The sequence below is a fragment of the Hyperolius riggenbachi genome, chromosome 2 (assembly GCF_040937935.1).
Source record: "Hyperolius riggenbachi isolate aHypRig1 chromosome 2, aHypRig1.pri, whole genome shotgun sequence".
NCBI lineage: Eukaryota > Metazoa > Chordata > Amphibia > Anura > Hyperoliidae > Hyperolius > Hyperolius riggenbachi.
Window position 1 is genome coordinate 447,238,186 of NC_090647.1, and position 12,663 is coordinate 447,250,848.

Sequence of the window (12,663 nt, forward strand, 5' to 3'; positions counted from 1 at the left end):
TCCACCGCCATCACCTCCATCTCCTCCACCACCATCTCCTCCACCACCATCTCCTCCACCACCATCACCTCCACCACCGCCATCTCCTCCACCGCCATCGCCTCCACCGCCATCACCTCCACCACCGCCATCTCCTCCACCACCATCTCCTCCACCGCCATCTCCTCCACCTCCACCTCCTCCACCACCATCACCTCCACCGTCATCTCCTCCCCCGCCATCCCCTCCATCCCCTCCACCACCATTACCTCCATCTCCTCCACCACCATCTCCTCCACCGCCATCACCTCCACCGCCACCTCCTCCACCGCCATCTCCTCCACCACCATCTCCTCCACCACCATCACCTCCACCTCCATCACCACCATCTTCACCTCCATTTCCTCCATCATCCTCTGAACAGTCATAAACTGGCTGAATAAGTATATCACTAGATTGACAATCCCCTTTACATAGCTGGTGCCAGTAAATTCCACCACCTGTATTTAGATTGGCAAACCTACAGTTATCATACCACCATCCACCACCTCCAAGTTGTGCACAATGAGACATTGATAAATCATTGTCCTGATCTCGGGTTGAAAATCTCATGTTGTCATGTCCTGCACTAGGTTCTCCAGATGTCATGGCGTCACCAGCATTCCCTGAGTATCGACCCAGTCTAATCCGGTAGCAGTTTTGCTCCCCTTCAAGGTTAAATGAGTTATAGTTGGCAATGTGTTGTATCCCACTAGCAGAACTTACTCGAAAACGAACATGGTGCAGCCGTTGCGTGGTCAATAAGTGGATGTGTTCATTACCCAGCCAGTGGTCACCTTGCAGGTCTCCAAAACCCTTCTTGTAACACTGCCATGTTGTGTCCCAAATACTTGGTGTTTTTCTACAGTTCTTCTGTATGACAGTCCAACCACCATCTGCTTCACCAAGCTCACAGCGTACTAGCAGACGCTTTCCTGGTACTGGTTCAATGACGTATAGGCCACTGATCCCATGCTTTATTGCTGTGCAGCTTTCTGGGTAAGATTTACCTGCCAAACAAAACTCCAGCAGTCATTATTTTCATCATGGGCTTAATTAGAAAAAACAACCAACCACATGTCAGTTTAGAGCAGGCAGAAAACTGCTGTCAGGCTAAGTTAAGGTGGCCATACACTGATTTAACTATATCCAGTCAAAGTTTCGATCAATTGATTTTTTTTTCGATTAGGAATGTTTGCTTTTGTCAATTGAGGCGTGATCGATGAGTGCTCCACACCCTGAAATTAATACCTGATAGATTTTGATAGATAATGCGCTGGCAATTAAACTTTTCAGGAAGTGAGTCATAATGCCATCCCTCTTCTCCCTTCCATCAAGTTGATGACGTGCATGTTCAGAAAAACTGAATTGATCTTGGTTTGATATAGATAACTGAAATGCACTTTCAACAGAAATTTTCCGCCTGTTTTTTTACTATCTGGTAGAAATCGATTGGTTTGCATGACTAGAACTTGAATCGATTTACAATTGGTTTGTTAAAAGATTCAAATCTATTGGTTGTTTGAACACCAAAATGGATCAGTGTTTGGCCACCCTTTACGCTGTTACAATGACTTATTGGCCCATATGCAATTTACTTTTTCGCCTAAGTTTTCTCCTAGGTGATATTTTCACACCTTGTAATAAAATGGCTTTCAAGCCACCAGCAAGCAAGAAAATACTCAAAATAATTTTTACAGTACATTTTTACCTACTTTTGGGTACTTTTTTCAATTGTAAAATGGCAAAAAGTTATTTGAAAGAGAATATGTAAATTATCTTCTAGGAAAAAAACTCAGATACAATTAATTGCTTATGGGTTATTACTTATCTTATTAAAAAAGACAGACATGAATACTAGATAGACTGCTGAAGATATTACTGATATACTGTACAAATGCTTAGGGCAGAGGGAGACAAACATTTCATAAATATATTTCACCTTTTAGCAAATGCAGTTTATGAATTATGCAACAAAAAAAAGGTCTTATTCCTCAAGAAAACCACTTCCTTTGTGGTTTAGTGTGGACAAGTGGAGTATGTTCTGTTTAATAATTGTTTCATTGTAGTTGTTTGCAAAGGGTTGATAGAGGTTCACGAGGCAGTTGTCCGAGGAATTTTCCCTTTGCAACACACTAATCTTGAAAATCTCTGCAACACCCATCCTTAAATCAGCTGTCTCAGCAACTGATCACCTCTGGAAATGTATCCTCATCCTAGCTGACCTCAGTTACAGCTTCTTGCCATTTCTCAAGCCTCATGCACACATACCTGGAAAGTTGCCTAGCAGAGATCGGCATTCGATCCCTCGGGCAACTATGCACGGCTAAGGCTGTATAGACGTGATGTTAGCCTCCTAGCTAGTAATGGGTTTTTAATATGAGGGGGGGGGGGGGAGAGCAGTGGCGCATGGCATGAGAAGCATCACATGGCTTATAAGAACAATCCATTAGGCAAGTGACCAGCCGAGTCGATCTGCTGGGCTGACCGCTGGCCGATGCTTCAAGAGCCATTGTACCAAGTCTAGATTCTCGGCAGAGGTGGTCATTATCTGATATGTATATGAGGTTTTAGAGGTTTGGAGGTTTAGGTTATTTAATAGGACAGTATAAAGCAATAGTGGTAGCCTGCTGTCTATGGAAAATTTGAACAAATTAGTGTATCCAGTTATCTTAAAGGGATACTGTAGGAGGGTCGGGGGGAAATGAGTTGAACTTACCCGGGGCTTCTAATGGTCCCCCGCAGACATCCTGTGCCCGCACAGCCACTCACCGATGCTCCGGCCCCGCCTCCGGTTCACTTACTGGGCCTACGCAGTACGCTCCTGCGTCACGTCAGCGGGAGCGAGGACACGGCAACGCAGGCACAGTGGTTTTCAGACTTTAAAGTCTGAAATTCCAGAAGTGAACTGGAGGCGGAGCCGGAGCATTGGTGAGTGGCTGCGCGGGTACAGGGCGTCTGCGAGGGAATATTAGAAGCCCCGGGTAAGTTCAACTAATTTTCCCCCGACCCCCCTACAGTATTCCTTTAAAGAGACACTGAAGCGAAAAAAAATTATGATATTATGATTTGTATGTGTAGTACAGCTAAGAAATAAAACATTAAGATCAGATACATCAGTCTAATTGTTTCCAGTACAAGAAACTCCAGTTGTTATCTATGCAAAAAAGCCATTAAGCTCTGCGACTTTCAAAGTCGTGGAGAGGGCTGTTTTCTGACTTTTATTATCTCAACTGTTAGTTAACTATTTACTTTTTCTCTGCCAGAGGAGAGGTCATTAGTTCACAGACTGCTCTGAAAGAATCATTTTAAATGCTGAGTGTTGTGTAATCTGCACATATTAGAGAATGATGCAATGTTAGAAAAAACACTATATACCTGAAAATAAAAATATGAGAATATTTTCTTTGCTGCTAATCTTCTAGTAATTAGTCATAGTACACAACAAATTCATTATATCATATATTTTTTTCGCTTCAGTGTCTCTTTAACCACCCTGGCGTTCTGATTAAATCGCCAGGGTGGCTGCGGGAGGGTTTTTTTTAAATAAAAAAAAAACTATTTCATGCAGCCAACTGAAAGTTGGCTGCATGAAAGCCCACTAGAGGGCGCTCCGGAGGCGATCTTCCGATCGCCTCCGGCGCCCAGAATAAACAAGGAAGGCCGCAATGAGCGGCCTTCCTTGTTTTGCTTATATCGTCGCCATAGCGACGAGCGGAGTGACGTCATCGACGTCAGCCGACGTCCTGACGTCAGCCGCCTCCGATCCAGCCCTTAGCGCTGGCCGGAACTTTTTGTTCCGGCTGCGCAGGGCTCAGGCGGCTAGGGGGGCCCTCTTTCGCCGCTGCTCGCGGCGAATCGCCGCAGAGCGGCGGCGATCAGGCAGCACACGCGGCTGGCAAAGTGCCGGCTGCGTGTGCTGCTTTTTATTTGATTAAAATCGGCCCAGCAGGGCCTGAGCGGCGACCTCCGGCGGTGTTGGACGAGCTCAGCTCGTCCAGACCGCTCAGGTGGTTAAAGGGACACTTAAACCAAGAATAAAAAATCAGTTTTACTTTCCTGGGGCTTCTACCAGCCCCCTTCAGCCGTCCCGTGCCCTCGCAGACACTCACAGAGCCTCCAGTCCCCCGCCCCCAGCTAGTTACGTTTTTGCTGACAGGCCAGACAGGCCTGGCCACGTATATTTTTCTTCGCATTCCCGCCCGCAATAGCGTCCTGCTCCTGTGCAGGATGCTATTGAGAACGGGAACATGAAGAAGGATACACGTGGCCAGGCCTTTGCAGGCACAGAAAGCCCCGATGACTTCCTGTCAGGGCCTGTCAGCGACAATGAAACTAGCTGGCGGCGGGGGACCGGTGGCTCCAAGAGTGACTGTAAGGACGCAGGATGGCTGCAGGGGGCAGGTAGAAGTCCCAGGCAAGTAAAACTGATTTTTCATTCCTGGCTTAAGTGTCCCTTTAAAGAAGGACATCCAAGGTGAAAATAAACTGATGAAAAAAACAATTGTATATATCCTCCTTCTCCTAAATATGACCTTTTAAGATATCCCACAGTTTTATTTTATATTTAAAATGTACTGTTTCATTGTCTCTACTCAATGACACCTTCATTGAAGTATGGCAGAGCTGAAATCATTGAATTATTTACCCATTTTACCTCCTCTTGCTCTCAGAAGCCATTTACTGACAGGAAAGTAAAAGTATTTGATGGCTGTAGTTACTAGTCAGTGAGGGTTATGCTATAGTCTGACCCAGTCCAACCCGGTCCCGACCCAGACATGAACTGTCACTTGCATACCTGATTTTTAACTCTTTCAGGCAGAGAAAGAAAAAAAAAGGAACACAGACTAGTTATTTGTGTGCTTGGCACTGTACATACACATGTCGATGTGTAATCAGTTAGAGCAATTCATTTTAATATATTTACTCTTGGCTATAATCTGCTCTGAGAGATCGATGAAAACATTATTTTCTGCCCCTTTAATGACTGTGAGGCAGACAAGACAAATGCAAGGAAAACTGGATCAAATGTGGAGCAGTCCAGGGTAACCAATTGTGTTTTTAGATGTTGAATGAAATAAGCATTGTGATTGGCTGCTCTGGAAACTGTTCTGCTGCTGCTCTAGTTTTTATTGTGGCTATCTTTATAAATCAGCACCTGTGTCCATGATTGACCTAACCTTATGTGAAGTTTCAGAAGGTGCTTCTACACTAGTACAATGAATGTCGCTAATATTTTATTTGGAAGTAAAGGTGCATTTTTCAGTTTTGCGTCCGTCACTATTTACAAGCCCATAGTTTAAAAATGAACATTAATATACCCTTTTGACATAAATGTTTAAAAAAGTTCAGTCCCAAAAGTAACTATTTATGTTTTTTGTTTTTTTTAAATTGTAAAAATAAAACAAAACAAAAATAAATATATAAATAAATTGGGTAATTATGGGATAGTGTGGGAGGTAAAGTGTTAATTTTAAATGTGGGTCTTTTTTTTAAATATGTGTGTAGGTGTAATTTTACTATTTGGCCACAAGATGTCCTCGCACATTACTTCCTATTGCATACTTATAGTACTTATAGTATGCTAAATAGGAAGTAATGCGTGGATGTGTTATGTCGGAAGTATACAAATGATTGCGGCATCTCATTGATATCAGCGATCATTCACACGGGGACAGAGATTAATGAATGGGAACTGTGTTCCCTTTTATTCATCTCCACCTCTAACGGTCAGTTGTGAGAATGAGTGTGGGAGCATGTGGGGGAGCGAGCGGGAAAGCTCGGCGGCAAGGGACACAGTACCTACGTCCCTGCAAGGTAAAGTGAGAAATTGCTGAGACGTAGTTACTCGTCCCGGGGGAGGGGAAGTGGTTAAGGGGTTATGCTTTTGGGGGGCAGTTTGTCCTGACAAAGCACCATACCTGTAAGGCGAAACGGCTGTCAAACTCCCACTGCCAATACCTCTCTCCATCTTGCAACTGACTGCCTGTAACTGGTTTTAACTGTGCTATTAAAGGTGAAGTTTTACTTGGATGTGCACTGCCCTGCATCCCTTCCTTTGAATACTGACATTCGGCTACTGGTAAGCTGCACTCTAAAGTGTTTGGCCACCAGTTTCTCTACTTTGTATAATATACAGTCGTCCAAATCTGTAGGCTTGCTTAAAAAATTATGTATGCCACTTACCACTGCTTGGGTAGTTCATAACATTTTCAGCACTGATTCCATTTAACAAGTGGCCATTCTGAAGATTTAATATAGCAGACAAATCCAGCTTGTATCCATGTGCAATAACAAGAGCCCAACCAGTCAGAAGTAACAGTGGCCGAGACCCACATATCCCTTGGACCCCTGTAGAAAAGAGCAATCAATTAGAGAAGTTATAGTTGTGTGACAACTGGTAGCAGCCATTTATTTTCAATGTAGAGAAAGCCTTTTATTTAGATATCCTCGACTTTATTGGTAGAATCTATCAACAATGGAAATGTTTGAGCAGAGGGTAGTGGCATGAATAACAACGCAGTCCAATATCTGGAAAATTGTGTGCTGCGGGACATTTCCATAGTGGAATGCAAATGCAAAAGAAAGAGAACTATGGACATGTGTGAATTGAAAGGGCCCTTAAGGAAGCACTTTCTGTAATGCTTGTGTTCGTAAGCAATACTGTCTGTCTACAAATCACAAGTGTAATGCTTGGTGGTTAAACTTTGACCCCCCAGAGCAACAAGGCTGGTAGCTGATTAATGCAACTGCAGCTCTGGGCTTCCGATATCACTACAAATAATGGGATGTTGCGCTGCCCTTGCGATAGCAAGCACTCAGACAGGTACAAGACAGGACTATAGATTGGAGTGTAACTAGACAAGCAAGACACAATGGCAGCGCAGTGCGATGTTGCGCTGCCTTAGCGATAGCAAGCATTCAGACAGGTACAAGATAGGACTAGATTGGAGCGTAACTAGTAGCAACCGCAGCTCACAGTCACGTCCACAGAAGTAGAGCAAGCTGGCTAACAACAGTCACCAGCAAACATCCACCCAGGGGGAGATATTGCTTGCTTGGCAGTTGGAAAAAGCTGTTATTTTCCACAATGCAACGAGGTTCACAGACAGCAAACTGTCCTGACATCACACTGGGGGAGGGGGTGGCACTAATAGACTTTCAAACAACAAGTGGTTTGATCAGTCATTTGATCTAGTCTATTTTTCTATCAAGTCCATTGACCAGTCAAACGCCATGTAAAGGCCCATACACACGTCTGATTTTTTTAAACATGTCTTTGATTTTTTTAAACGATGGGTCGTTTGGATGTCCAAAAATCGTTTAAAAAAATCAGACCTGTGTATGGGCCTTTATGCTCTGATTTGCTGGTCATGATCATGTGCTAAACCAGAAAGTCATCACAGCAAATCAGAGCCTTACAACTTTATCAACTAATCAAACTGATCACATGCTTTTCCATGAGTTCTCCTAAACAATGCCATCCCTACTGCCAGGTAATGGATAAGTGCTGCTGTGAGAAGGAACAACAATGGCTTCTGTCTATGAGTCTATGGACAGTCTGTACTCCAAACCTCGTGCTGTTGTCATGGCTGCAAATGACTACAAATTGAGCTTACTGTCGGTGGAAATTCTTAGCTGGCTGCAAGCTGAAATATATACAAAGAGAAGGAAATAACTTCAAGTTACAAAAAGACACACCGTGAGAATTTCAGAACAAGATTTGAATTTCCCTTTAAATAAAGTCAGTGATCCCCAACATGCGTTACATTAGAGAAAGAGCAGATGTGAAATGAGTGGAGCTGTATATTGCCCTAGTCATTGCACAGGTGGTTAAATAGCACATCACTGATCCACTTCTAGCAGCTCAGCTGAGCATCTTACCCATTGTTGTCCAAGAAGAGTGGGGCTCTATATCTCACAGCCCCAGACAGTCTATTTATACAGCATATACACAGGGAGGGGATTTAACAGTTCTATCAAGACAGCTGTTCACCAGAGATAAATGATGTTTAATAACTAGGTGTGAAAGCGACTGCTGCCTGTTTGAGGAACACTATTATCTATCTAGTTTACACAAATATCCTGCATAATTTAAATAGAAGCATTGGCCTGGATACTGGATATGAAGCCAGCACAATGATTTAACTGGAAGACTGCACATACACAGAGAGAAAGGGAAGCATTGCATTATATAGCGAGCGTGGAGCAGGATGAGAAATGATGAGACATCCTTCAGTGGTGGAGGGATAGTGTGAAAACGCTGAGAAAATCATATGAGTAACAGATGGTTTGGAATGAACACGCATCTGCAAATTGTATTGTATGAAAAAAAGGGCAAAGTGGTAAGTGATATATAGTCTAAGGTGCAGAACGCAGCAGTCCCTAGACCCCAGCATTGTACAATGCTTGTAATTTGGGTAGTAGCTTGAATACTAAAGGAATACTAATGCCTTCTTTTAAAGTGTACCTGTCAGCATAGAACTACTTCTGACTTAGATGGAAATTTACTAACCTGGGGGGCTTACTTATTGCTGCCTCCATTGCCAAGCACTAGGTAAGCAGCAACGTTGTATACAACAGCTAGCTTCAGGTGTGTAGCTATAAATCATGGGGCTCGTAGCACAATCCACCGTGGATCATCAAGGCCCACTGCAGACCCCCTTATTGCTGGCAGAGACCACCAAGCCCCTCTTGCCTACAGGCCCCATAGGTGATCCCTTTGGCGAGCTTCTGCATATACCAGGGGCCTTGCCCAAATGTAATAGCAGCAGTACATGGCCATATTGAATTGAATAGGAAAAGAGTAAAGGTTTCTCGATTTATTATTGCACAACCAAACTGGCAGTCCACATACACATTTATAAAATGAACCAGTTCACCACTGAGGGGTTTTTCCCCTTATGGACCAGAGCAAATTTCATCTTTCAGCGCTCCTCCCATTCATTTGCCAATAAATGTATCACTACTTATGACACAGAAATGAAATTATTTATATCTTGTTTCTTTTGCCATAATTAGGCTTTCTTTTATTCTAAATGCATTTTAACATAAATAATAATAAAAAAAAAATGGGAAAATTTAATTATTTCTCAGTTTTCAGCCAATATAGTTATAAAATAATAGATGCTACTGTGGAGAAAAGCCGCACGTTTTATTTTCCCATTTGTCTTGGTTATCACAACGTTTAAATTATATCCCCAGTACAAAGTATTGCGACAATATTTTATTTAGCAATAAGGTACATTTTTTCATTTTTGTGTCCATCACTAATTACAAGGCCATATTTGCAAAATTAACAGTAATATACCCTTATGACATACATTTTAAAATGTTAGGTCCCTATAGTAACTGTTTATGTATTTTTTTAAATGTCATTTTTTATATACAAATGTTTTATATTGGTTACTATGGGAGAGTGGGAGAGGTAAGAGGTTAATTTGAATGGGATATGTATGTATTTTTATTAAAAAAATGTATGTAGGTGAACTTTTACTATTTAGCCACAAGATGTCCTCACACATTATCTTTCTGTGCATACTGTTAGTACACTAACACGAAGTCACTCGTGTATGTGTTACTTTCATTTGAACAATGACCACAGCATTTAACTGAAAATGTAGCAGCCTATTTTTTATGTCAAGGTGCCCCCTTTGGCTGCCGCCGTCCAATGCTCAGGCCTTGGTGGCCTTTCCAGAACTTATGCCCTGGCCCTGTGTGGCCATATTCATACATACTGATTGCCTAGTGATGTGTGTTGGATAAACAACCAGGAAGTGATGTGGCAAGCTGGACCAATAACACAGGACTGTCAGTTTAGGTCAAATACTGTCACATACTTTAGGGTACCAGTAATGTAATGAAGTCCACAGTTCTATGCAGACTGTACATTTGGACATGGTTTTTGCAGCGGGTATAATTGATGTTGGAATCATGAGATTAGGGTTTGCAAAACCAAAATGCTAGTTCATTATAACCGCTGTGTACTCACACTATGTTCTGTACAAAATAAACCAGCTTATCAGTTCCCTCCACTGCTCTTTTCTTATCTAACTGAGCCTTTAGTAGGCATATTAGGCTTACTGAAAAAGAAGAGATTATCTCATTGTTCTAAATATTAGCTCTTCACAGCTTAAGAGCACTATTAAAGATTTAAGTATGAATCATGAGGGGACCAGTTTAATATTTGTATTGTGGTCGTCTGACTTTCAGATTTGCTTCTGACTCTGCATTGTTCTAAATGTAGCAATACATTTATTTATGTTACATTAAATGTAAGACAACAGAACCTTCTTCCCTAATATAGTAGTAGCTGGTGTCAGGCTTGTCTGGTCAATGACTTTAGGTCAGGCTTTATGCCCATATGACTGACCTATAGCCCAGCCCATAACACTTGCACAAACTCCTCCCTAACACAGAACTACAATACCCTGCAGGTAGATGTTGCATACAGACTGACAGATAGTAATCCACCAACAGAACCTGATAACTTTAGCAATGCAATGGGCACAGTATTTGCAAGTGTAACAAACCCTTGCAGGGCTGCTGAATATGATTTGGGTTCTCCTACCTTCTTCCTGCAATATTCTTCAGCCCAGAGAATTGTGAACACCCCACACGCCAAGGTAGCAGAAACAGTAAGATTTATTCTGAACTGAGGTCCCTAGTCTCAGCAAGAAAAATAATATAACAGGTCTCACAGTACAGTATATAAACAGTGAAAGATATCACATTTCAATATTCAATGAGGGAATGCAATATTTGCAACAATTCAATGCAATATGAAAGCAATGACAACTGCAGTAAGCAAATTAGTTATAATAATAATAATAATAATGTGATCTAAACAGGCTTATTAGCAATCTATAAAAATGACTATTAATCTACCCGGTTCACTGGCCAGTTGCTATTAAGTCTTAACGTTGGGGCCCTGTTGGAGCTCGTTTGAAACCAAGAAAGTTATATGCACTGTGTTATGAAGAAACTCCTCACTTAGATGGTGGAACAATAACTCCCAGAGTCTGATGAGCAGTACTGTTGAGCCTAAGTCCTAAACAGTTTCAGTTCCTAGAGAGTGGCAGTCTCTCCATCTAATGACCCAGTACTGCATTAACATGTAGAGGTGGCCACAGGCCCTTACCGCTGTGCTGATGCAATTCTGTAAACAGCAGGATGTACAGACCAGCTCCCAAACAGCAATTTGTCCGGTTGATGAGATGAAAATGTCCCCCTCACAGTCCAGTAGCAGCAGGGTCTGAAGCAGTGCAGGATTCTCCTGATGTCCTCTGCAAAAGGCTCCAATGAAAGAGTCCAGGACACTGCAGAAAAGTGGGGGAAGCACTCAGTTCCAAAGGGGCTTTTCTCAGCACTCTATATCAGGCTCAGAACCTCTTTTTCCTTCCTCCCTGTTCTGTCTCTCCCTTTCCAGAAACTTCCCTCATGTTGTAGATATGTACTGATTAAAAAAAAACGCTCCATCTTGTGGTGAATAACAGTACTACAATATAAAATGGCAACACAATGGAAAACCCCTATAGATATATTTATAGCAAACAAACCATGGGTGCTACACTCTCCCCCCACTAAACAACTTTGGTCCCCAAAGAAACAATTTATAACAATAAATACTATGGTAACTTAATAACCATTCACAGGAACTAAATAGTGGTTATTTAAATATGATGTACAAATAGGGACCTCCCACCATGGCGTGTTGGGTGTCAGCAAAAGTGGGCACTTCATTTGTTCAGCAGTTTTCAGGAAAGATGCATTAACATTCCGATGGGCTGTGAGGACAGGCTCTTCTGAATTGCATCCCATCGTATTGTAAGTCAACCTTTGAGGAGGCCGTACGTGGCGTCGCTCTCTCTGTGTGCAGGGCTCTCTCTCCCCACTGATATTAGGTGTAGCGTTGTCTACTTGAGTTGAAATGGTAGGCAAGGCAGGACTACCTTCCCCAGACTCTGGAGCTAGAGAGTGTTCTTCCTCTTGGTTTATTTGTTCGAACCTCAAAGAGCTCACTGCAGATAGGTTGTTCTCTTCCATTTCTTGTTCAGTAGCTTGTGAACACACTGCCCCAGGGGCCTGAGGTATGAACTCTGGAGCCTCAGCTCGCAGTGGGCTAAGAGCTTCCCTGTGTATTGTTGATATAAGTTCTGAGTTTTCATCTGTCCACAACCAACTGTCCCTCAGGTCAAAGTGCCAGTTCTCCTCTTCTTCTCCTTCAGATAATCCTTCTTCAACTGCAACGGAACCAGAAGTTGTAGGTAGCCGCCTGTGCAGTGTTTTCGACCTGGTTAATGGAACTCTCCGATTGATTGTAGGCTGAATGGCTGGAGGTACTCGAACAGCTTCTTCAATAGGTAGTAGATGGTTTCTATGCCATGTCTTAATAGGGCCCACCTTATTCTCTGGACGGATCTGGTAAACAGGAAGGCCAGGGAGTTGTGCACAAACAATGTAGGGATTCTGACTCCACCTATCAGCCAATTTATGTTTCCCTGGTATACGTAAGTTGCGCAGTAGGACTCTGTCTCCTGGCTTTAAATCATGAACACGAACCTTTAGATCATATCTGTTCTTGTTTTGTTGAGCCCGGATATCAGCAGTAGCTTGGGCCTGATCAAAAGCATTTTTTAGACTCTT

At 42.6% G+C, this 12,663-nt stretch overlaps 1 protein-coding gene across 1 annotated transcript; it reads right to left on the minus strand.

Annotated features, from left to right (window-relative positions):
* Positions 1-366: 366 nt before the first annotated feature.
* LOC137545224 (fibrinogen-like protein 1-like protein) lies at positions 367-7,916 on the minus strand (the record flags this gene model as incomplete). The annotated part of the gene is made up of 3 exons (XM_068266348.1): positions 7,903-7,916; positions 6,205-6,369; positions 367-1,028 (listed from the first exon to the last, which is right to left on the minus strand). Coding segments are annotated over exons 1-3 (831 nt in total), but the record flags the coding sequence as incomplete, so codon positions are not given.
* Between the last annotated feature and the right edge of the window lie 4,747 nt (positions 7,917-12,663).